The sequence below is a fragment of the Euwallacea fornicatus genome, chromosome 23 (genome assembly GCF_040115645.1).
Source record: "Euwallacea fornicatus isolate EFF26 chromosome 23, ASM4011564v1, whole genome shotgun sequence".
NCBI classification, from domain to species: Eukaryota; Metazoa; Arthropoda; class Insecta; order Coleoptera; family Curculionidae; genus Euwallacea; species Euwallacea fornicatus.
This window is the reverse complement of record NC_089563.1, coordinates 565,466-591,916: the sequence shown is the minus strand read 5'-3', so window position 1 is coordinate 591,916 and position 26,451 is coordinate 565,466. Positions and strand designations below refer to the sequence as shown.

The 26,451-nt window shown below is 33.3% G+C and overlaps 4 protein-coding genes and 1 long non-coding RNA gene across 7 annotated transcripts in view; 1 reads left to right on the top strand and 4 right to left on the bottom strand.

Annotated features, from left to right (window-relative positions):
* Positions 1-636: 636 nt before the first annotated feature.
* On the bottom strand, positions 637-1,601 carry LOC136346432 (uncharacterized). The gene is made up of 2 exons (XR_010733296.1): positions 1,519-1,601; positions 637-1,465 (listed from the first exon to the last, which is right to left on the bottom strand). It is a non-coding gene; the product is annotated as an uncharacterized lncRNA (long non-coding RNA).
* A 207-nt stretch (positions 1,602-1,808) lies between these two features.
* The window catches only part of LOC136346555 (transmembrane protein 17-like), a 72,314-nt gene continuing 47,671 nt past the window's right edge, over positions 1,809-26,451 (top strand). Inside the window, exons 1-2 of one of the 2 annotated variants that reach the window (XM_066295798.1) lie at positions 1,809-1,877; positions 5,554-5,696. In XM_066295798.1, the coding sequence (XP_066151895.1) occupies positions 5,642-5,696 (55 nt within the window). In that variant the 5' untranslated portion in view covers positions 1,809-1,877; positions 5,554-5,641. Of the gene's footprint in view, positions 1,878-1,899; positions 2,077-5,553; positions 5,697-26,451 lie in introns of those variants that run through there. The other variant, XM_066295797.1, reaches the window with a different exon arrangement.
* On the bottom strand, positions 6,169-7,910 carry LOC136346548 (uncharacterized). 2 transcript variants are annotated; one of them, XM_066295786.1, is made up of 6 exons: positions 7,677-7,910; positions 7,446-7,616; positions 7,279-7,392; positions 7,021-7,224; positions 6,726-6,969; positions 6,169-6,449 (listed from the first exon to the last, which is right to left on the bottom strand). In XM_066295786.1, exons 1-6 carry the CDS (start codon positions 7,806-7,808, stop codon positions 6,220-6,222), a joined length of 1,095 nt encoding a protein of 364 aa, XP_066151883.1. In that variant the 5' UTR covers positions 7,809-7,910; the 3' UTR covers positions 6,169-6,219. The 2 variants fall into 2 exon arrangements, with proteins under 2 accessions (XP_066151883.1, XP_066151884.1); XM_066295787.1 differs by lacking the exon at positions 7,446-7,616.
* Positions 11,097-12,590, bottom strand: LOC136346557 (uncharacterized). Its single transcript, XM_066295802.1, has 4 exons — positions 12,465-12,590; positions 12,223-12,250; positions 11,827-11,961; positions 11,097-11,776 (listed from the first exon to the last, which is right to left on the bottom strand). Exons 1-4 carry the CDS (start codon positions 12,513-12,515, stop codon positions 11,661-11,663), a joined length of 330 nt encoding a protein of 109 aa, XP_066151899.1. The 5' UTR covers positions 12,516-12,590; the 3' UTR covers positions 11,097-11,660.
* LOC136346532 (peroxisomal acyl-coenzyme A oxidase 3-like) lies at positions 14,647-25,693 on the bottom strand. The gene is made up of 11 exons (XM_066295763.1): positions 25,427-25,693; positions 23,511-23,638; positions 23,313-23,460; positions 23,118-23,259; positions 17,004-17,181; positions 16,671-16,947; positions 16,381-16,615; positions 16,097-16,333; positions 15,894-16,048; positions 15,556-15,843; positions 14,647-15,507 (listed from the first exon to the last, which is right to left on the bottom strand). The coding sequence occupies exons 1-11, from the start codon at positions 25,544-25,546 to the stop codon at positions 15,388-15,390; spliced, it is 2,028 nt and encodes a 675-aa protein (XP_066151860.1). The 5' UTR covers positions 25,547-25,693; the 3' UTR covers positions 14,647-15,387.

Sequence of the window (26,451 nt, the reverse complement as noted above, 5' to 3'; positions counted from 1 at the left end):
TAAGCTGGCTTTAATAGAGGGTGAAGAAGAATTGAAATTCACCCATAATCTATCGTCTAATATTTTTTATTTACTGCTAGGATGACAACAATCTTCTTAGCAAGTACCAGTTTAGTTTTAGATCAGCAAAATGCAGGAGAATTGCTATAGAAAGAGTTAAGAAAGAAGTATATTATTATGAGAACAATTCAACTTATTGCTAAAACGTTTCTAGAGTATTTACAGATCAAAAAGAAATCTGTAATTTACAAACAGGGATAAAAGAAAAATAAGGAAGTAAATTAAAAGTTTAAATCAACGTCGAATAAAGGATGGGGCGAAAAATTTATGAAGAAAGTCGCAATATAGGCAAATCGGGAATGGGGATAAATAAATTACTATGTGAAGACCTGGATATAGATTCATTATATCAATAATATATTTTTGATAGGGACCCTATATAGATTCTCTTATATGCTGATCCTTGATCCTGAAATAAAGACAGAAATAAAAGTATAAAAACGTTCTACAACTGATGGCGATATTGTCAGGTACATCGAGTTTCATATGTCTATCTGCACAGGCCTTAACAGTAACAACCAATAAAAGCACTGAAATTCACTGGCAAGTTTGAGGTATAAAAATACAAATTACAAATTTAACAAAAGATTTTTTATTACTGAAATATGTAGATAAAGTCATAAGTATAAAACTGACACAAAAATCTGAAAGTCCAACTGCTGATCATTGTTAGACTGTGAATACATATGTAGGATGAATGGGAAATGGGAAAAACTAAACAATACATGCAAACAACAGACTGCCGAGATTGCACTAAGACAGCTTACTAAGACCAGGTACCCAATCAATTGCTATACCTACATACACACCCCCATGATAAGAATAACTGAAAGACTGTAACAAATTTAGAGAAAATCAACAGTCAATTATTGCTCCTTGGATATTATTGTGTATAATTTTTAATTTGTGAAATTAATTCTAAATAAAATTTATGACATTATCATTTAAATTTGAACTACTTTTTTGAAAATAAATATAATTGTTATCTCTTCTAGGTAAACACTCCCATAGCATGTGATGAATAATCTTAAAGGAATTTGTACATATACTGTATGTATATACTATGCAGCAAAAAAACACCCCTGCAGCATGAAAGTCCATAAAAGTAAATTAATTATTAAGAATAATAGGAGTTTTATTGAACACTGAGCTTAGTGCGGTCTCCATTTTGCTAATGGTGAATAAATTTGCTTTAAATATGCTTTGTATCGCAATAGCCAAGTAAGCCCACAAAGTGTTTCTAATTGTCCAATATGTTTCTGCTCTGTTTATGTGTTAGGTGATGGGTATTTTATGCCGACGTCAATCTAAGACGCAGGTATACCTCAACAGACTTGGACGGTTTCAAACGTATAATGAGGGTTTGCCTCAATCTCTGGTAAAAACCTTTTACCGAGTGTCATATCTACAAATCTCAGGATCATTCCCTTTGCTGATAGTTATCACTCCAAAATATACTAATCTTCTAGTATTTTAATTACATTCTATTGTAAATAATGTAATAACAACAATCTTCTTTCTAAAATCAAAACAAACGTTTTTGAGGTTATGAAGAAAGAAATGAAAGAAACATCAGGGAAGCCGTCTGGGGATCTGAGACAAAGATAGATATATGTTATGATTAATTCACTCTTAGGGATCAATCCTGTTTCACACATATTGCTGTTCTTATCTGGCTTTCGTCTCCCCGTTTCGTACTTTGTCTTACTTGCAGTAACTGACTGTCCCTGTATTAATTTAGAGCTATCTTTTTATTAAATATAACATCCCCTTTAGTTCGCGCCAAATCGTTTGGTGTTGGAATGCATGGAATTTAGGTGAGTAGGTGAAGTTATTTGAAGCGCCATTTTTTTATTTACTAAAGGGATATGACCTTCTAAAATTTGAAGGGTGTTTAAAAATTGTTTTAAATTTAATTTTCCATTTAAGTTAGTTTAAGTTTATTTCTGTGTTGTTTCGCAAAACGAAGAGTGGTGATTAAAAATAAAATTTGTTGGTTTCCAGTCTTTTTGCAAGGTAATTTTTTAGGTATTTATAAGACACGGTAGTTGAAATAAATCTCTTTCTGCGAGATCATGACGTAAATATAGTACAAATTGCACTAAGAGGCATTACAGAGACATGTATATTTATATTTACATTTACTATACGAACGCACACATATGACAATGTAGTGTACCTACCAACAATACATTGTTAGTTTCAGCAAGGTTCATTAAGTAGATAAGCAAATGTACTTATGTTCTTGTTAGTCTATGTAGAGTCAATAGTAATTAAATCAGTCCAAGGATCCCTCTTCGAATCTTTCCAGAGAACTTAACGTATCAGTGAAGCCACCCCTTAATTGATAAAAATAACATATAAATACAGACCCCGGGGATTAGAAGGCACTACTTCTTTTCACCGAACAGTAGGAACAGACCCAAAGCATTACTTATTTCTCTCCCTAACATCGTGGTGCATTACAACAAGAATAACTAAAAGACTGCAAAAATTTAGACACGACAGAAAGCTAATCGTCACAAATGGACTATTCGGAATCCACTTTGCTTTAGAAAACAAGACAATCCTGCTTCCTTCTTTCGTCAACCAGTCTATTGGTACATTTCCCAATGTCATTTTTTCTTTTCTGTTATTTCCATTTTATCAATACTTATTTACGTATAAATGTTTTTGTCGCAAGAGCAGAAAGACCAAATAGTCGCTAGCATTTTCTCTGTAAATTAAGGTTATATGTATACAGTGTCCAATTTAAAGCTGTACTCAAAAACGGTACGTTGTACGAAAAAAAGTTTCAAAATCAGTTCCTTGGAGTTCTTGATGTAAAGAAATATATGATAACGATGGTATTTATTCGCCTTCAAAATTCTTTGGACAGTTATCTTTGATATTCCTGAGTCAGCAGCAATTTGACAACTTACATGGAAATCGAAGGCAACAACTGCAAGAACTGCTATTTGGTTGGCTTCGTGTATTGCATTTCGGGAGCGATTGCGTTTTTGTTTGTTTCCAACGTTTTCGTTTCTTTGAAATTTTTAATTGTATCGTTGAAAGTGGTCCAACAGGGAACTTTTTCATCAGGAAATCTTTCAGCATAAAGTTCTACTGCCCGATTAACATTTCTTCCAGCTTCTCCATAAATAAAAACCATTTCAAATTTTCCATTCACAGTGTAGCGATCCAATTGAATTATTGAATTTTGAAATGAAAAGAATAATTTTTGAATCATTTCACACAAAAAAATTAGATAGATTGATTGTCGAAAAAGGAATATCAATTTTCTGTAAAACTTGTTATAAGGTAGATTGTAAAAAAAAGGAATTAAAGAATTTTTTTTCATAGAAATAATGTTTTTTTCATTAGATAGAAGGATCGTAATGAATTTAAACAGAATATGCACTGCAAATTTTTTTTGGAAAAAATGAAATAATTTGAACCATCTCAAAAATTGGACAAAAATCAAGCAAAACTCTGTAGCAATAAGTCTAATAAAAAAAATTGTTTAAATAAAAGTATTCATATTTTGAAGGGCTACAAGGATCTGTAAAAAAGCGGTGTTGCCATTTGAAAAAAAGTTGCCCTTGAAATGACCTTAAAATGACATTCTGACTAAAAGTCACTATTTTCATAATATGTCCCCCTCTTTACCGGACAAGTTTTATTTGATACTTTTTTTCATACAACGGATCGTTTTTGAGTAATCTTCAATCACAGTTTTAAATAGGACATTATATATATACACACTGTCCATTGCTGGAATTCGATCATGGAATATTGGTAATTACAAAAGACACTAAGTCGATGAAATTGGGGCTTAAAGTTGCGCAATTTGGAGCCGAACATACCTATAGATAAACTGTTACAGTTTATGTATAGGTATGTACAGTTAAGTTTTTAGTATTTTTTAATTTAATAGTGCTGTTCTACAATTATTGAAGTAGAGAAGAACAACAAGTTTTTTATTACAAAAATGTAAAACGTTTTTTTCATTATGTATGAATGGATTGTTTAAATTATTTAAGCCATAAAATCTACAATGGTTTTGTTACTTACCTAGAACTTCATAAAAATGATTTTTCTAATTCGTAGTGTAGCAAAGAGTTAAATTCAAATGTGGATTTTCTTTGAACACTTAGGAATATGTTCATTCAATTTTTTTAAAAACTTCCTTAGACAATGGTCTTTTTGTTCTTAGGGAAAGTTTTAAAAAAATAATTTAAAAATTAGAGCAATTAATCTTAATACTTTTAAGTATCCACCAAGCGCATTCGTCAAAACTTAAAGTAAGCATTTATTATCTTAAGGTTGATTTGTAGATATTCAAGGTTTTTGGGTTTTTTATTGGGTCATTTTTAATACAGTTTGCATATTCGCCGGAAATTGCTAGTATATGAACAAAAAATTCAATATAGAGATTATTTAATCGCCAGAATTAATTAAGCTGCTCAACAACTTACACGAGAAATTTAAGTCGGTATGCTAACAACAATGAGGAATAGAGCACGTAAATAGATATATTCAGAATGGTGGTTCTTATTTTTAACATTATAAATAAATTATTAATGACTTATTTGCCAATGTTTTTGATTTTTTTGTTTTTTTTTAATCAACTAAGAAATCTCCGAATATATATTTCCTTTCTTTACGTTCTTAAGTAATATATTGTTTAATAGTAATAAGTATTAGTTAGTAAGGATATGCAGATTGTATTAAGAATTATGAAAACACAAGAACCTCGAATATTTGGAATTCTATTTTAAGATAATAAATGGCTAATTTAAGTTATAACGAATGTGCTTAATGCTTGAATGTGTTAAAATTAATTGCTCTATTTTTCAAAATATTAAAAAAAAAACTGCATAAAAGCTGAAGGACCAAGGAATAAGAAAGTTCTTAAGATATTTGAATAAGCATACACCTAAATGTTCATATAAGATCCACTTTTGAATTTGATTTTTGCTGTACTATAAACTAGGAAAATCACGTTTTTCAAGGTCTAGGTAAATAACAATGCCATTTTAGATTTTATCGTTTAAATAATTAAAACAATCCATTCATATATAATAAAAAAGTTTAGTATATTTTTGTGATAAAAAAGCTTGTTGTTCTTCTGCATTTCAATAATTGTAGAACAGCACAGTCAAATTAACAAATTCTAAAAACTTCATTATCAGGAAAACTATAACACTTGGTATATAGGTATGTTTAGTTAAATCAATTCAGAATAATTCAGTATCCCGCACTACCTATTAAACACCCTGTATATCTTTTGAAATTTTGCATTAACATTACACCGTCCTCTCTTTTTATTTTGGTCATTAAAGGTTTGAAGATCTTCTTCGTAGCTTATTAATATCGGTGGGCACAGTTTCATAAACGAGGTTTTTCATCGTTCTCTGTAAATAATAATCTAATAGGGAAAGATCTGTTAAATGTCGTTACCAATCCATATTTCCTTTGTTTGAAATGACTACTGGTAAATATTTCTTTCAGTTAATCAGTGTTATATGTGGTAGCGTACCTGTTGGAACCGAAGGTTATTCCAGCGGTTGAGGCGAATGTTATCAGTGCAAAGATTAAAATGGATTTTTATAACCTGCGAATACCCATCTGTAATCAAATTGTCTCAATAAAGGGTAAGTCGGACCTACAACTCTCAAGTGGGTATAACCATCGGAAGTTCTAGATATTTTACATAACCAAATGTCATAACCTTCTGTTGAACCGCAAGTTACGATGCACACTTAAATTCAAGTCGATTTCATTTCTCGTTTGAAAACTGGGCGTCAGTCTCCAATTTACGGTAAATTGTGCAGATCATCAAAACACTGATATTTTGCTAAAAACCACAAACCTTTTTTTGTCTAGTCAGTTCATTTATTTCCAAGGCATTGAAAGTATATCACTTTTCAAATAATAGAACCGAAATAAAGCATTTGAGTAAACATATTCTCATCTTCATGCGGGTAAAATGCAAGTCTAGATTTTGTAGGAGATAGAAAGGCATGGTCATATCATTCTTCCAATTGTTATGTAACCTTAATCGCCTTGAAATAAAAAATTATTATATATTTTTTTATTATCGCATTTTATTAGTTTCTCTTGGTTAATAAGGTTTCAGGATATTGGTAGAAAGTTATGCATAATAAAAAGATTGTCTTAAGACGCTAGTTTATTAATCGACAGCGTTTGGATGCTAAATGTGTCGTCCACATGAACATCAATATCGGTTCCCATATTGCTTACTGGGCTGGAAGCTAATTTTGGTGAAAGAGTCAGCTCTTTCTGTAGAGGTTTACTCAAATTTTTCGGTAATTCAATGGCGCAATCATATGGTTTTTCAAATATATCATATGGGATGAAGTCGTGTGGAACTGGCCAAACTTTATCTAAAATCGAGAAAAATTCTAATTTTTGGTAGCAAACAGAAGATAAAAGCCACATTTAAATTATATATAGAGCGAGCAAAAGTTGATGATCGGACTTAGCAACTTGTTCGTTTTTTAAAAATCAGGTAGTGGTTGACTTTTAATATAAGTTCCTACAACCTACTATTCTAAATTTATACTAGCAATTGTTGCGTTTGCGGCTAAATGTGAAAAATCTAGTGATCCTCATTACTTATTTACTTCACTGACCAGAGTTTTAGTTTTTGTAAGATATACCTTTATAAATATCCCTCATTGGAATAATCCCATAGAGCTGAAAATAATCCTGAAGGAACAGTGTGAAACTAGAATTAATTACAAAATCCAATAACTCATATTCCGGAAGAAAATTTTCAAATTCCCTCTCCCTGGTCTTAGCATATATACTACGGCCCGTAGGATCAGAATTTGGATTGTTATAGCTAAAAGATGAGTGAAACTTGGAACTGTACTCTTGACTCTTCACCATGGTATTACTAGCCTGAAAAATAGTAAATTTACTGCAATCATTTGTACCTTCATCACAACTTACCTCCAAACTGATCTTACTGGCTGTGGAAGCTCCTGCACCTTCAGTAGTCAGTAAATATTCGCCAAATGTACCTATCAAGGAATATAATTTTTTAATACAGTTATAGATCCACTTTCCTGATATCTGAACATCAGCGTTGATATCGATCTTTTCATGGAACTTGCATGGGGCTCCAGTATATGCAATCCAATCCTCTAAAAAACGCTAAAGTTTTTTGATTAATCTTCATAAAATCTTGGTATATGTTTTATCAACGACCTGATTTATGTTTGAAACATGTATCAGTAATTTAATAACTCCTAGGCTTTCGTAGTGGTGTCCAGACTCATCCAGGAGCAATCCTAGGTGTTTATTGAGGTTGTCCTCATCTCCCTATAATTCAAGATTTTTGAGGGTAACATTTTTTTTGGTAAATTGAGAGCTACCTCGACCACGTGAACAAAATACTGATTATAGTACAAGAAAAAACCGCTTAGTTTCTCCATGCAATAAGAGTCGTTGCATTTTTTAATTATTTGGGCAAAAAGTTTCTTGGCCTCATCAAAAGATTTAAATTTGTGCTCACCCACGTAGATTATGCGGTGAAGGAAGGTTACCTTAGATTGCATATTATCCTTTAATGAGAAGTGTGTTGGCTTATTACTAGTAGTTCTTACTCTGTTAAAAGCTTTCAAGTTTTCCTGCATCACTTGGTACATAGATTTTCTTTCAGGTTCAGTAGCAGCTCCAAAATCATCAATATGCAGTCGAGTGCTTTTTTTAGGATAATTAACTTGAACTTTTTTCATATTTATGGAACGAAATGAGGAAATTTATCGACTTAGTCACAAATATTATATATCGCTCAACATTGACATAAAAATATCTCCATAGAAACGATTGGTCGATGTAGGAGAATGCCGAAAACGGGACAAAAGATCATCCGATGTTCTATAACATATGTATTGTCACGTTCATATAAAATTTGTGTTATTAGTTTCATCTTAAATTGGTATATTATGAATCCTACATATCAACAGCTGATAGGATTTGGTATATTTCCCAAGTTAAAAGGACAAAAAAAAACAGTCGGGTCAACCAGACTAACGACGAATTTAGTTTCAAAACTTCATTTTTGTTTTAGCATTTTTTCAATTTTTAGGTATACAGGGTGTCCCAGAATGAGGGGGTCAACGATTAACCACGTATTCCTTGGCCAAAAATATATCGATTCATGGTGTTATACGAAATTGTCTCCTTCTGGAGATAAAAGTTCTTAAAGTCTCACTTTTTTTTTGAATTTTGCATATACAGTAGTGGCCAAAATTAGAGCGACTTTATGAATTTTAGTATAAATAAACAATTATATTACTTTATTAAATCTACTGCTTATCGAAAGGCTTCTAGAACGTAAATAAAAAGTTCTCCCAATGGTCGTCCTATATATTTTTAATATAAGTATAACAAATAATAATTTTCTAAATTTCTTTAAAATCGGCTGGACAAAATTAAAGCGACTCTACAAATAATTCATAATTAGTGGTTGATTTTTCAAAGATATTGATCCTACTTTATTAGTATTTCGTCCAATAACCCTTATTGGCAATAACTGCCCCACATCTTTCAGGCATTGATCGAATTAAATTATCAATTGTCTCTTGTTTGACATGTTGTCATGTTCGGACGATCTCTTGGTATAATAACGCCCTGTTCGAAAAATTTTTGGTTCCAATTTGCCTTGCCACAATCTCCCATAAATTCTCTATGGGATTTAAGTCGGGAGATTGTGGTGGCCATTTCAGAACCACAATTTTTTCGCTCATCAGCCACTGCTTCACCAGTTTGGAGGTGTGTTTGGGGTCGTTGTCACGTTGGAAAATGAATTTCAGGGGCATTTCCCATTCAGCATAGGGTTTCATTGTGTTTTCAAGGATGTTTAAATAGACGAACCGGTCCATGGTTCCCTCGATTTGTGTAATTGGACCCATTCCATAGAACGAAAAGCAACCCCAAACCATGACGCTACCGCCTCCATATTTAACAGTGGTTGAAACATATTTTGGGTCTAGTCTTTTGCCTTTGGTTCTGTGTACGTAATTTGCCCCGTCACTTCCAAATAAATTAAATTTCGATTCGTCACTAAAAAGCACCCGTTTCCAATCATTAAATGTCCAGTTAAGGTGACGCGTCGCAAACAACATCCTTGCGTCCCTATTTTTTTTTGATAAAAATTGTTTTTTCGCTGGTCTTCTTCCTGAAAGTCCAGCTTTGACCAATCTACGTCTTATCGTTCTCGAAGACACTTCTACGTCTCCTGGGTCTGCCATAATACTAGTTGAGGATTTCTTTGTTTCTTTTTGGATTAGTCTTTTAATGCGCCGTTCCAGTGTTTTATCGGTTTTCCTAGGTCGACCTCCTCGTTTTAAATTAACTACCTTTCCGCGAATATTGTAAGTTTTAACGATTTTGAAAACTACTTGTATAGAAACGTTAAATTGGTCACTGATTGTTTTTTTGTGAAGAGCCACTTTTGTATGCTTGAATGATCTTTTCTTTCAAATCAATCGAATAACAATGTCCGCGGGGCATTTTAAAAACTTAAATTAAATGCACTCAAGACATTGACACTCTTTAATAACGTATCTGTTGATAAATGAAGGAAGTCGTTCTAATTTTGTCCAGAAAATATTTAAGGAATTTCACAAAAAATTATTTGGTACTCTTGCAATAAACAAATATGGGGACTAATGCTAAAAAACTTTCTTGGTATGTTTCATAGAGACGTATGATAGGCACTGAATTTTGTAAACAAGTATATTTGTTGATTTATTGGGAAATAAAAAAAGTCACTCTAATTTTGTCCACTACTGTAAGTCAAAAACGGCTAGATGGATTGCTACGAAATTTGGTGCATAATCTTTTTGCTTCTCGGGGCACATTCGAAGGGGCTTATTATGGTAAAACCACCAGGGGTAGTGGTCAATTGCTACAAGGTCGAATGTTAAATACACCAAAACTTTTTTATTCGTTCATGCAGACGGTTGGCTTTTTTAAAATCAAATTCCCGGTCAGTTACGCAACTTTTTCATCTCTTCTTGAATTTTGATTCGAAGCCTCCATTAGATAAAAAAAAATTAAAATTGTTGATAATATGAGTCAATACACACCCTTCAGAAGGAAATAAAAGCATACATATCAACAGACAATTAATTTAATAAGTGCTCAACGTGGCCACCCCGCTGTCGAATACAGAGATTCGCACGTCGAAGAAAATTAAATTTTAATCTTCCCAACATCATTGGATCATTGCGCATTCCATCAGCTGCTTGCAAAAGTCTATTTCTTGGGTGGTCTTCATTTCGAATAGGAACAGCATACACACGAGATTATAGCGTACCCCAAATAGAAAAGTCGCAGAGAGTTAAATCTGGAGATCTAGGTGGCCATTGAAGAGGGGCTGACATTATGAACAATTTAAATTTTTTTTCGTCTAATGAAGGCTCCAAATCAAAATTCGATAAGAGATAAAAAAAAATTGCGTAACTGACCGGGAATTTCATTTAAAAAAAATCAACCGTTTGCATGAACGAATAAAAAAGTTCTGGTGTATTTAACATTCGACCTTGTAGCAATTGACCACTACCCCTGGTGGTTTTACCATAATAATCCCCCTCGAATGTGCCTCGAGAAGCAGAAAGATTATACACCAAATTTCGTAGCAATCCATCTAGCTGTTTTCGACTTATGTGCAAAACTTAAAAAAAAGTGAGACTTTAAGAGCTTGTATCTCCAGGGGACAATTTCGTTTATAAGTATATCACCATGAATCGATATATTTTTGACCAAGGAATATGTGGTTAAGCGTTGGCCCCCTCATTCTGGGACACCCTGTATAATGCCCATAAAATTTAAGTGTATTAAATTAATTCTTCTAAATTGAAGTATTCAATTGAGTCATCTAAAACGAAGAAGATCATCTAAGTCTCGGTATTTTCCTGGAAATATCGTTTACTTCAAATGGCTCAACATAACCATCCCCATTAAATTTGAGAATTTGATACACTCTTAATATGACTATTTTGTAGCAAAAAACAGCATGATATAAGTATTTTTTATTAAAGTGGCTTTCCCCTTATTCCAGTTTTGAGTAACAACATCTGAACTTCTCGCTAAGATTTATAATCTAGACAGTTCGGGCTGTATACATATTTTATATTATAGTTTTTAGTTTTTGAGATACAGACAAATTTTTAAAAAGGGGAGAAGGATGAACAGGTAACCCCTGTCGTCGTCAGATTTTGAGCTATAGGGTAATTATCCCCAGAATATACCTTATCCGATACTCTAACTTTACCAAATGGGTCACTCTGGACTTATGGTAAGTATTGAAGGCAGCAGGATATCAAATCTTTTCATAGACTAAAATAATTTATTTTTAGGTAGAAATCCTACGTAAAGTCCTTAAATTATTTTAACCATTCCTAAACTAACTAATTCATTGGTCTCAGTAAATTAAAGTTTTAGAAATGTACTTTTTTGAGCCTAAAAATATTTTTTAAACTCAAAATCCTATGTTTCCAATTCTTGGATAATTATTTACTTTTCTAAACTCTCCAATTTTTTTCTATATTTTATACTTAAAATTTCACGTATTCTACACATTATTCTGTTTCTGCAGGAGGTTCTTCACTCTGTGTTTCTTTGGCTGCATCTTCTGGTTTATTGTTGGTGGCAAAGCCGAAATTGGTGAATCCCACTGAAGGTTTAAACGATGATCCTGGAAAATTGAATAATATTTTATCGAGCTTTTACAAGTAAGAGTTCTACCGTTCATAAATCGCTGTGCAAAGCTTTGGGCATTTTCAGCAGCTTGTCGACCCCAGTCTTCAGCTTGTTTTCTCCACTCTTGTGCGCGTTGTTGTAACTGCTCCAAGGTATTTGAAAATGATATGTTGGGTGTTTCTACAATGGAACAAGCGAAAATAGTGAGTGGTGAAACGGAGGAAGTTAGGGAAAAATCGCTACTTTCTATGTAAATTGCAGGAAAAGACGGCTCGTAAGTTGCAAATACCGACGCTGAGATGATCAAAGGATGTGAACTTGCTTATGTACATTTGTGCATTAACAGTGTTTCTCTTATGTTGATCTTTGCCCATCTTCATCCGTGTTGTTCTGTTTCTCAATTGCTTTAAAACGACAGTAAATGAAAAAACTTTTACTTACGTTGTGCATAAACAATGCTCACAATAACCTGTAAAAAAACAAAACCAAATTCAATGAAAATAAGTAAATTTTTCACTACTCGAAAATCCCGAACTCAGCTTAGATTATTAATCATCGGCTCGTATGATTATTGTCACTAATATGATGACCACCATGACCGCTATCATCACAGCAATCTACTTGGAAAAACAACCATTATCGAATTAATAATCTCAGCTTTTGCAGCACTTTTTTGCCCTTACCGAAAGTGTAAGAATTGAGAGGACGGATTTGAATGAGGACATGTTTTCCATTGACTGAGTTCGTTCTCATAAATGGTTGAATATATAGACGTAGAACAATGACAAACCTATACAAATTTCTAATTATACCGTACAAAGTTGTTAGAGGTGACAAGCTTGGCTTTGATTAACGACACGAAATAATGCATAAATCCGGATTCGTTAAGTCGATATTAAATTTGCGTCTAATCACCGGATGTAAGTTTATTTTGAATGTTCGGTATGCGGGTTGAAGTAACGAAATTAATGTAAACAGCGAGGTGATGTAGAAGAAACCAATCTGTATCGTTCAGTAGATTTCTAAGTAAACTTTTAGTTTTTAAGACGCATCTTCAAATGTCAATTTTCAAATGCAGTTTGAATTTTCCTCAATCAAATTTGCGTGGCTTTGCACGTAAAGTTTCGGCAACCTGACTTAGTCTCACCAATGGAGACTCCCAAGTATGTCCAAAAATCCGACATAGAACCTTTTTGACAGAATCTTGTTTTGAAAGAGTTCATTAGAGTTATTGTCAAAGCGTCCCTAACATTTTGCAAGACCTCATTGAACTGAGCGAAACTTTAGAGAAATCGATAGAGGCAGTTTCGCTCGATATTGAAATTTTCGTACTTCACCCCTAATCTAATGACCGGAGACTCTTATAGGGCAAAAAAATCCGGGGTGGAATATATCTTAAACCTACATATTCTGTTTTCCACTTGGGTGATGATTTTTAGTGTCGAGTTTCGTTCAATTCAAAATAAAAAAACCGTCTTAAAAAATCTTTTTGAAGGAGCCCTACTTTGAATGAGTTGGTAGTTGTTATTTGCAGAGGATGTTTCTAGGATTTCTAGTTCGGGCGAGGCTTACAGTCGCTCAAAAAAGTATTCGTACAGCGGGAAAAAAATCCTGTGACCCATAATTTTCGACTGATTTTGTTCAAAATTTGTATAATGAAAAATCAATCCTAAGCTCAGTTTAGGTGTTCGAGCAAGTTTTGAAAATTAAATTTTTAGAGTGCTTTTCATGGTCTTAAAAAAAACTCCATTTCGAAAACTTCTTGTGCGGTGGAAATTTTTCAGTAGGATTTTAATGATCCTGTAGAGGGGATTTTTCTAGGTATATTCTGAAAATCTGATCAAAGTCAGACCACAAATAAGGGAGTTGCAGCTTTTTAAATAGAATTTAAAAAGCTGCAACTCCCTTATTTGTGGTCTGACTTTGATCAAATTTTCAGTATATACGTAGAAAAATCTTACTGAAAAATTTCCACCACACAAGAAGTTTCCAAAATGGAGTTTTTTTTTAAGACCATGAAAAGCACTCTAAAAATTTAATTTTCAAAATTTGCTCGAACACCTAAACTGAGCTTAGGATTGATTTTTCATTATACAAATTTTGAACAAAATCAGTCGAAAATTATAGGTCACAGAATTTTTTTCCCGCTGTACGAATACTTTTATGAGCGACTGTATTTAAGTTTTTCGCAATGGAAAAATCATTTAAGATTATTCAGAAACGTTTACCTCTTGTTTTCTAAATAGCTCAGTTTATTAAAAAGAAACCTAACCTCCCCCCCCCTCTCTCTCTCCTTGGCGCTAGAAACTAACCCAGTGTCTGAAAATGGATTTATTCAAGTAATTTCCAAAATGTCGTAACATGCCTTCCCTGTTCGGTAAATATCAAAGCGATTTTTAAACTAATCCTGATCCAATTTAATATTGAGAGTGACAGGTTTTTAGTATCCAAATGACAGGAAATAATAGTTTTCTGAATTGCTCGAAGAGATGCCACTTGTGTTGCTTCCACTCGTATTCCTTATGTTGATAATTTAATTAGTTTAAATTACGTTAATTTGCAAATTACATGAGATTTTCAGCTGTTAATTAATATTCTATTTTGTATGTGGTTTACGCGATTGTGTAATGTTCACCTCAACAAATTACAATTTTCCAGTAGGTGTTTATCGCACGATTTTCACGGTTTCAGCTGGGCTTCTTGATACCCTCTTTCTTGGAATATAAATGCGCTTGTTTCGTAATGAACGTAAAAATGAATGAACGCACACCTTGACACTTCATTTTAAATAACCAACTGCTGATTAACTTACTAATTGTTACTTATTCAACAATTATATCTACGAGCGTCAGTGAGAGGCCAAAGTTTTTCAAGCGAATAATAGATTTATATTACGAGTTCCATACAAAATTGTATTTCATTTCGAATATATTGTAATTTTATACACGTAAAAAATAAACAGTTCAGTTACTACGACATTTGATTCTGGAAAATGGGAGAAATGTTTTATTATATTATACAGGGTGTATGTGAAGTATGAAATAAATTCATTTTTTCGGTCTGGAATTAAAATAATAACAAATGCTTGGACACTCTGACTTCAGCTTATAATTCCATATATTTCTGTTGGATAATATTAGCCGTGAAGTCATTATTGCTCCAGATATGACGTCGGTGTTAATTCCTTGAATATGTTTTTGAGAATCTTTCAAAAAAATTGTTATGTAACATAATGAAAAAGTTTATGTCCTGTGCATAAAAAAGTGTGCCATTTCACATAAAATGATCAAAAAAGTGATTATGATTTAAAAAAATTAACACTGACGTCATATCTGGAACAATGATGACATCACGGCTAATATTATCCAACCAAAATCTGTGTCCAAGCATTTTTTATTATTTCAATTTCAGACCGAGAAAATGAATTATTTCCATACTTTATGTATATCCCGTATAGAATTAGGTGTATCAGTGCGTTTTTCCTCATCAGTGAATGAACGGTCATTTAGTACATTGTGCATTGAATAATTGACGCCACATGTGTTAAAATTGAATAAAATAATATAACGATATCATCAAAAGTTGTTAAACGAAGACTTTTCGCATCTAGAGCTTCGATATGGGTTTATTCACAGTCTCTCTCCAGTTCACTATATCTTTCCACCACGCTGGTCTCTCTCTTCCATAAGGTGAAGAAAATAATGATTCTTCTAATCTCTCATAAATCTAAAAATTTAATTAGAATGTAATTTGTTGTTCCCAATCGAAGATTACCTTTCCATCTGATGAACCAAGAATCGAATTTAAAATAAAATCCGGAGGTGCAACAACATCTATCAATGCTACTGCTTCATCCTTCAATTTTTCACACTTGCTGATGATAGCGTCTTGAATTAACATTGCTGGTTTGGCTCCTGAGGCGTATGCACCTTGATACATCAGACTTAAGAATTTGTCCAAGTTGAACAATCCGAATAAGGAGAGGAGATCCGTTAGAACTGATGTCAACGAATTATCGGGACATTCTAGTATCTTGTCTAGGAATTTTTGTATGAAAAAGTGCTGAAAATGAAAAGTGATCACATCCAAAAGGTTCAGTATTGATTAGATACTTCTATAAATGCAATTCCTAATCTTCTTGCTTGAAACACTTGCACGTCGTTGTTGGCCGAGAACTTGGTGGCTCCGCTATTTATGAGAAAAGATTTCTTCATAAATGTTTCTCTTAGCAGGTAGCAAATTATCCATTTGTAGATATCAAGAATTGCTGAAAAATTATTCTTATTTAATTTATTAGGTATTTTTGACAACTTACTCTCCGGTTTGCTAATTTCTTCTATAGTTTCAGCAGAAAATTTGCCTTTATCTAAGATGTCATTTAAGTTACTTAAAAACTCCACTGATGCTAAAGGAGATCTAATTTCTCCTCCTTCTTTGATCGTATCCCACAATTTCAAAAGTACATTTGAGGTCTGTTGGATCAGAACCCAGTTTTCCCCTTCGTATGTAAGAGAAGGCTCTTGATCATTTTTCAATCTGGCAAATCCTGCGGCTGCAGAACCAATGATGATATTGAATTGAAAACAAATCCTGTACTACATTTTAAATATCCGTGTCCGCCACAAGCTTCTCTACAAGACTGAATTGCATCTCTGACCATCCAACCACTGACCGCTTTAGCTGCTGAAGTAATTGCATGTAATTCAATGCCTAAGAATATTAAGTTATCACCAGAATCGAGATTTTCGATATATTCAAAGAAGACCTTGGTAAGATAATTGTTAAAGTTATTCAGAATGTAGACAGTTGCTAGATAAGGCAAAAGTCTGTATTGCTGAAATCAGAAACGACATGTAAATCAAAGGAGGAAATGTTTGTTTTGTTCTTACCTGTGTCTGATATTCTAATATAGGAATTTCTAGATCTTTAGGACCAAATTGTTTTCTTAAAGCCGCATATCTAATACCTATTGTGATAGCATGTGTTCCGTACATTTCGACTAGAGTTATGACTCCAACTCTAGTGCTGGATAAGGCCAAGAGAGTGGCACCAAATCGTTCATTATCATTCTTGATAGCGGTTACATAGCTGCCATTTTCAGTTACATCTCCATTTTTATTAAGCAAGTTCTCACGTGGAATTCGATAGTTTTGGAACATGATAAATCTTATGTAAAAAGAGTGTTGTTTGAGCTAATCAGTTTGTTTAAGATAAGTATCTACCCATTATCAATCCCATTGAAGCCCATTTTTTCACCCATGTCTCCAACTACTATCCCTGGATAGGGCAGTAATGTTTGGGGATCTCGGATTGGGATCACGAAAGCGTGGATACCATATTTTTGGTTTTGTGTGTATAGTTGAGCATAGACTAGTGCGTGAGTAGCAGTAGTTCCCAGTCCTGTAAAAAACCGAAGTGTACAGAGGGAAATAAAGATGGAAATGTTTAGGGTTGAAACTACTTTTAAAATGCATGAAAAGGGGGGAAGACTACATTTACATTACTATTAGAAATTTTATTTTTTAAATACTTTGTATATTTTTATATTTTTACAAAATGTATTCAAGGGAAATTTTTCTGTGTATGTAAGGTGATTCCCTTTTTAACTCGTATAAATTTAATAGAGTTTTGAACGTCCACAAATAATGTCAGTTTGCGATACAAGGTGGTCCTCCGGGAAGTCCCTTGATCGATTGCGGGAAGACCATAATTTGGAAAGAATCTGAAAATGGAGGGATATACCTAAAACGTTGGGTGACACGCGTTAAAAATATTTTCAAGATGGCGACACTTCCGGTTATACCGGAAATAGATGTTGAATCGCTTATTTTAAACGGAACGTCCTATATTTTATTGCATTTTTGGACTCTCAAAGAATTCTGAACACCTTTCATATGAAACGTTTTACGTTCATTCTTAACCGTTCTGGAGATATTTACACTTAAAGATGAAATTTGACTGTTACAGTCATTGATTCATTTGGTGATACTATGAAATGGAAATGTTATATCACAGTAATTTTTTGAGGAATTGCTAATAAAGCACAACTTTAGCCGCGTATGCAGTAAAACTCGCGAAATAACATATAGGGTGGTTATAAATAATTCTTAAAGTTGACAATTACGATTCATTAAAACTTGTGTTTTTTAAATAGGAACGCCTATTTTTCTTAACGCCATCGTGTAAAATAAACGAAAAATAACTTTTCACTTTGTGTTTTAATACTTATATATCTAATATCAACCGTTTCGATTTTTTTTTAGAAAACTTGCTTCATACTATAATACTTTAATAGATTTCATGTCAGAAGCGGCATAAACCATGGTAAACCAATGGTTGGTGATAAAGTTTTAATGGAAACGTTTTCCAACTTTTGACAATTTGTTAATTAAATTATTAATTATGGCAAGACTAAATTTATCATACGATGATGAAAGATCGAAACGGTTGATATTAGATATACAGGGTTATTCAGATTCGACGCTCATCATTGAGATCTCAGTAACCATAAGAGATACGAGATGGGTTAAATTGGGGCGAAGTTGTACAATTTGGAGCTCAATAAAATGTCTTTTCAAAATTTGGAAAATTCCGATTACTTCCGGAGATATCCGTAAAAAACCGAAATTTAAAAAAAGCGTTTCTTTTCTTTTCTGATGTTATTTGAAAAGATAAAAAACAATTTCAGGTTAACGCCCATCCGAGAAAATCTACAAATGAAATAGTATTTGAACTACATTTACCACAGACTAAAGTTTGGAAAATACTGATTAGAAATAACTACAAGCCTTACAAAATACATGTTTCACATAGATTGTTACTTGGTGATTTTGAACGGCGATTAGCTTGGTGTAATTGGCTTAGACAACAAATTAATGTAAATTGTAGTTATCTGAATTCTATAATTTGGACAGACGAAAGCAAGTTCACGAATTGTGGAATGTTTAATAGGAATAATGAGTATATCTGGGCCGTACAGGACCCACACCAAAACAGACCAATTAGACACCAAGTACGTTTTGGTTTAAATGTATGGGCGGGTATTTTAAACGGTAACATAGTAGGCCCCTTTGTTTACGAATATAATTTAAATGGAGCTGCCTATTTAAATATTTTACAAAATTACTTGGCGAATTACTTAGAAAATTTTCTACTTGGGCAACTTCGCACTATTTGGTTTCAACAAGATGGAGCACCTTCCCACAACCTAAAGGGGGTAAGGAATTTCCTTAACAACGAATTTCCTGGTCGATGGATTGGAAATCGTGGTATAATAGAGTGGCCCGCGAGGTCACCTGACCTGTCGCCCCTTGATTTTTACTTATGGGGAACGTTAAAAAATAAAAGTTACTCCGAACCCATACAAGATTTAGAAGACTTGCGGACAAAAATTATAAATGCATTTGCAACATTAAGACGGCGTGACATCAGTCGTGCTATTAATAATTTTGAACGACGTATTCATTTGTGTATTGAACAAGAGGGAGGCATATTTGAACATTTGTTGTGACGTTTTATTTATTTATACGTTTAAGATTATTTTTAAGTTAATAAATTTAAGAAAACATTTATGTTTGATACATCATTTCATTAAAATTCAAAAAAAGTGGCAATTATAATGTGCCATTCGTTTTTAATTATCTTTTCAAATAACATCAGAAAAGAAAAGAAACGCTTTTTCAAAATTTCGGTTTTTTACGGATATCTCCGGCAGTAATCGGAATTTTCCAAATTTTGAAAGGGCATTTTATTTAGTTCCAAATTGTACATCTTCGCCCCAATTTAACCCAATTCGTATCTCTTATGGTTACTGAGATCTCAATGATGAGCGTTGAATCTGAATAACCCTGTATAAGTAATAAAACATAAAGTGACAGTTATTTTTTGAGCTTAACACGATGGCGTTAAGAAAAATGGTTTTTTTCTATTTGAAAAACACAAGTTTTTAATGATTCATAATTGTTAACTTTAAGAATTGTTTATGACCACCCTGTAGTTTATTTCGTGAGTTTTACTGCAAGTTATGCTTTATTAGCAATTCTTCAAAAAATTACAGCGATATAACATTTCCTTTTCATCCAATGAATCAATGACTGCAACTGTCAAATTTCATCTTTAAGTGTAAATATCTCCAGAACGGTTAAAAATAAACGTAAAACGTTTCATATGAAAGGTGTTCAGAATTCTTTGAGAGTCCAAAAATGCAATAAAATATAGGACGTTCCGTTTAAAATAAGCGATTCAACATCTATTTCCGGTATAACCGGAAGTGTCGCCATCTTGAAAATATTTTTAACGCGTGTCACCCAACGTTTTAGGTATATCCCTCCATTTTCAGATTTTTCCGAATTATGGTTTTCCCGCAATTGATCGAGGGACTTCTTGGAGGACCATCCTGTATACATAGTAGCGGTCATAAGTATGGAAACTTTATATATCTCTGTAAATCTTCTTTATATGTTACACTTTTAGGGTTATTTCAGTACTACTGCTACTTAAGGGTGTATATTCTTAAAATATACATTAAAGTTAGATCTAGGTGATCGGTGCATAGTGATAACAAGAAAAGAAAATTTCATTTCCGACAAAAGTATGGAAACCTATAAATTTTAATTAAAGAACCATTGAAACATCACAAATAATTGGTGGCATATCTGTTTCTCTTAATAACTGCACGACATCTTTGGTTCATAGAATAAACAAGTTTTCTACAAACTTCTACAGGAATTAATTTCCATTCTGTTTCCAAAAATTCCTAACAGATCTTTGATATTATCTATTTTTTCTTAATGAATTTGTCTTCCGAGTTGTTCCTAAATTTGTTCGATCGGGTTAAAATCAGGCCTTTGGGACGGCCAGTCCATTTTCGAGACAGAATTTTCTTGAAATCAATTTTTAACAAGCTTTGATGCGTGCTTTAGGTCACTGTCTTGTTAAAAACTCCAGGACTGAGGCATTTCTCACTCAGCAAACGGAAACATATGATTTTCTAAGATGTCTTTATACATGAATCGGCCCATAGTCCCTTCTATTTTAATTATTGACCCAATCTCAGATTCCCTAAAACATTCCCAGACCAGGGCACTTCTACCGCCATGTTTTACAATAGGCAGTTGATACCGGGGGTTGAATCTTGCATTCTTGGGGCATATTACATTTGGAATACCATCACTGTGGAATAACTAAAATTTACTCTCGTTACTCCACAAGACCACTTTTTTTGCGATTAGTTGATATGTCTTTCCGATTTTTTTTTTTTGGAAATGAGTGGTTTCTTGACAGCAACCTTACTAAATAAACCTCTAGCTACCAAGATTCTTCGCACCGTTAGAGTCGAAAACAGAATATTGGGTTCTTCAGCAAGATGTCTTGAAATATTCATCGAAGTCAATAGTGGATTTTTTTCCGACATCCTCTTCTTAACTTCTCAGTACTTTTTGGACACTTTAAGCCTACCTGGCCCTGAAAAATTGTCTATCATATCACGTTTACGAAAACGTTTTAATATTTTTGATATTGTTCCTTTCGGGGCATTTAAAACACTAGAAATACCGCACTGCTTGTGTCCGTTTCTAGGGAACTCAACAACGCGTTGTTTTAATTCTTGAGTTAAATGACGCTTTGGCATTGTTAATGCGACTGAACTCTATTGTATGCAAATTCTACAAATTTAACTATTATTCGCGTTTTTTTTTTATCAAGAAATGCAAAAAATTTCCAAACTTTTGTCCTCAGTATATTTTTGTTTTTATCTTTGTTCGAAATCAAATTCCAATGAATACCAATATACCAAGGAGTGCGATAAAGTATTAAAAGTAGAATTTATTATATGTTTAAAATTTCTAATTATACCCGTTGATTAAAAAAAAGGGATATTTAAAAAGTTTCCATACTTCACTACTGTATATCAACGTACAATGAGGCTTCCGTTAGTAGACGCAGGGGGTTTAAATTTAGTTTAAAAATGGAAAATATTTAATTTCTCTAAAAAATTTCATATATAGCAAACTGATATAATTTTTGGACGTTCAACATGTTACTAAAGTTATGCGTGTTAAAGCTGAAATACCCTGTATATCTCTCTACAGAGTATCACTTTGAAAACTTCTCGCCCCTATTATCTCGCAACGAGATAGATTTCTTTTTAATTGCCGAAACACGTTGATTTTGTTATCGAGGGGAAACAATTTTTATGTAGCATAACTGTGCCTCTTTTAACCCTCTACCCTCCAAATTTACCCTCTAAAATATCGTAAATAGGAAAGGGGGTTAAGTGATACATCAATTTAAAGAGCTTTTCATTCTCTATATTTTGATACCTCATTCGTTACATTCGACTGTTGCGATAATAAGTTCGGTGTCTTTGAGCATTCTAAACTCATTTTTCCCTTTTTGGTGTTTTGACAGCGTTGAAACGAAGACTTTTTTAAATTCAAACATGTCTAACGATTAGGAACGTGTTGTGATAAATCTATTTACAAACGTATTGACTTATTGTCTGTCGAGACGATCATCAAAAGAAAAGATGCATTAATCTAATAAGTTTCCTCGGAGCTCGAAAAGAAACATCTACACAGAATACGAATTTGTTTATTGTTTATTTTTGTTTGCAATCAACTCGTTGCGATCAAAGATGCTCAACTTGATAATGCAACGGTCAAAAGTAATAAATAAGGTGCCAAAGTGTAGAGACTAAAAATACCTTTAAAATTACGTATCACTTGACCCCCATTTACTATTTAAATAATTAGGAAGGTAGCTCGTGAACAACGTTTGAAAGAGGCGTAGTGAATTATACATAAAAATTATTTCCCCTCGATAACAAAATTAATGTGTTTTGAGGATTTAAAAAAATGTACCCCGTTTCGAGATAATAGTGGGAATTTTTCAAATTGACACCTTGTATATTTGTAGAGCGTCTAAAATAAATCCTTGCATACAAAAATTTGTAAAATAATTAATTATTATTTTTTTTTGTAATTTTCACCTAAAAATTCGATGATTTTAATTGGACACACTAAAAACTTAAAAGTTTTAGAAGCTGTAATCAGATGGTACGATTTTGAACATGTATCCCCTTATATCTATCTCTTATTCTTTCCGAGTTACAGAGCCTCAAAAAGAACTTTAACCAAAAGGACCGCTTCTAATATACCTAGTTCATTTTAGTTTTCTCGAGATTTTCCCTATTCCAAAATTCTACGTTCTACACTAGAACGTTTTAGATATTACGAAGTTGTAATCGCAAAATGACGATCAATCGAAAACAGCCAAAATACATTTACGACTGACTCATTAATCATACACAGCGCATATACAACGCACTCTCAACTCACCTCCTACCCAACATTTTGCTGCCTCAAAATCTGGAGTATGAATCACAAACTCTTTGGTATTCTCATCATAAGTTGCACTAGTTCTTATACCTTTCACGTTAGAACCATGTCCGATTTCAGTAAGGGCAAAACACCCTTCTATCTGAAAAGAATGAAATAAAATTTTCTCGTAGGTTTTCCCAATTTGATCAATACTTTTCGGTCTGTGGCATCTTCCAAGAATCTAGAATGTCGCTTACTGCCGGCAGACATGATCGTCCTCATGAAAATTAAATATCCAAGACTAAATTTTGAGGATCCGGGATAAATTTGAAAGGTAAATCGTAAGAAATATGGATTAAAACTAAAAAATAAGAAAATAAATTTACAATATTAAAGTCATTTTCAACTTACAACTTCGTTGGATTGGATTTTATAATGGCATGTTGCTTCACTGCCAGGTATCTCTCTTCATCGAATGAAAGCGGTTTAGTTGAGGGGTGAAACTCGGGATATTTTTTAAACTCCCTTTGTAGCTCATCCTGAAAATATTTCAAGTGCTATGTACAGAATATTCGTAGGTTTTGAGATTCGAAAAGTCTTCTCCTTTCCCCACTTTACTATTTCAAGGTCTTTCAACTCTCCTTCCTCTGCAAATATACAGGGTCATTCATGGTGAGTGTCCTATTAAAATGTTACGGAATTCTAATATAGCTAGAGATCTGAAATTTTGGATACTGATGTAATGGAGTTTGATCTGTTGAATTAAAATATTGGTATCGTTGCGACGTTGACAGATCTATGCGTAACTGACACCAACTTTGTTATTTTAAATAACACACCCTGTATTTTATTACATTTTTGAATTTCCCGGAAGATTTAAACTCCAGTTTATTTATCATATGCCATAGCTATGATGAACCGTTTTCGAAATAAATAATTATTTTTTGACTGATTTGGCAACAAACAGCTCTAAATTGAAAAGCGCATATCTTTTCAGCTATCACAGCTAGAAGTTGAAATTTAAGCTACAGACTCTTATTAGTTATCTGTATCTTTTAATATACATTTTTTGGATTTACATACAGGGCGTGGAAAAATTGGTGCGATATCACCAGGATATAAATGTGAGCATTAAATGAGAATCTCAAAGAGAACACCCTATATTTTTGGATGGCATCTGAAAGATCAATAAATCCTCTATCGAAAAGTATTATACATTAATATAATTGTTTTCAGTTGTTTTTGAGATATTGGCAAATATTAGAATCTTTGAGAGTAAAAGACACCATTTATTTGTTGATTCGGTTAGGAAGAGGCTATGGGTTACTATGGAAGCATTATAAATAAGCAATTGTTTTTTTTTGCAATATTCTCCACATTATTTATTAAGCATTGGATTAGATATTTCTTGAGTTTAAAAATGATTTTTGAATGTTCAAATAGTAATGTATTAAATTTATTTTACATTCACGGTGAGTGTGATAGATTAACGTCAAGAACATGTAGAAAGTTCAATGAAAAATATCCGTACGGCGTCTCGGTCCTTGGAATTGGCCACCGTTGTCACCAGATCTTACACCGGTTGATGCTTATTTATGGGGTGTCGTTAAAAATAGAGTATACCGAGACGAGGTGCAAAATATTGACCAGTTACAGGAACGAGTGAGAAAAGCATTTGATCTTGATGATGCTTGATCCAAATGAGCTCCAGAGAGCTACAAACGTTCATGTTCTGAATTCAATCCAAGAATGTCTCAAAGCAGACGGTGGCCATTTTCAGCAAAATCTTTAATTTTATTAATATTACGTAGATCTAGTTTATTATAAAGGATGTTACAATTTCGTTTATTTTACGTTGTTAACCCATAGCCTCCTCCTAACCGAATCAACTAATAAGTGGTGCCTTTTACTCTCAAAAATTCTAATATTTATTTCGAAGACGGTTCATCACAGCTATGACATGATAGATAAACTGGGGTCTAAATCTTCCGGGAAATTCGAAAATGTAATAAAATACAGGGTGTGCCATTTAAAATAACAAAGTTGGTGTCAGTTACACAAAGATTTGTCAACGTCGCAACGATACCAATATTTTAATTCAACAGATTAAATTCCATTACATGAGTATCCAAAATTTCAGATCTCTAGCTATATTAGAACCTCGTGAACTTTTAATAGGACACTCACCGTGAATGACCCTATATAGAGTTTACGAGTCGACGATCTTTACTCGATACCACACATTCTTTAAACGAATACAGAATCAATTCCAGCAGAAATGACTAAATTGAGGTTATTTTTCCTTGACAAATTACGAAACTACTCACCAAACACTTCAACTCGTCCTCAGTATAGAAAAAGCGTTTCATTTTTTTCCAGTCAAACGAGGCCCTCTTCCTGTAATAGTCCAAAGGACCAGCAGGAAAATCCTTTAGTGTATTCGCCATTTTCGTGTCCTCAAAATGTATAACAAAATTCACTCGTTTTGTAGGAGATAATCTGGTCCTACCTGCTCATATTTGTATATAAATACACACTAACTTTCACAAATGAGAAAGCATAGCACGGTCTACGAACCTACTTATGTTAAGTAATGGATAAAGTTCAAGGAAATGACCTTTGCATTCGTGTAGTGTCTTTATTTTCCAGATATCAATATCATGTTAACCTTATACATTATCAAAATTATATATAATTATCTTAATATTTTTACACACTTTATTTTAAAGTAGGAACCGTTTATTGGTTTATTTTTAAGCTGCCATTAAAACTGCATTGTGCAATATTTCGAAATAATTGTTACTTTGTTCAGTAAAGTATATCTTCCGATTAGTTAAGGGAAAAGATTTCAGTTAAATTACCGTGGCGGCTGGCTTAACAGTAGACCATTCATTTCACCCAATTTCGCAGCACATTTTCAATAGTTGGCAGTTCTATTTCAGTAAGAACTCGATTAATGTTTCCTTTTAAGTGCGTTAATTGTTTGGAGATCGTTGTTGTAACGGTCCTTGACGCATCACCATAAAACGTGGTCCAGTGGGGTCAAATCGCAGCTGCGCGCTGGCCAATTAATGTCTCCAAACCGACCGATAACACGGTTACCGAATTTGGTATGCAAGAGATCGATTGTTTTTTTGCTTGTGTGAGACGTTTCTCCATCCTGCTGGAACCAAAACTCATTCAAGTCCATGTCGGCTAATTGCGGCCGCAAAAAATCAGTTATCAGGCCTCTGCGGCGCGCTCCATTTACCCTACCTTGATACAAGTACGGATCAGTGATACCCCCGTTCAAGAACTCGCACGGAACCGTAACTGTTTGAGAATGCATTGGCTTCTCTATGATTACGTGTGA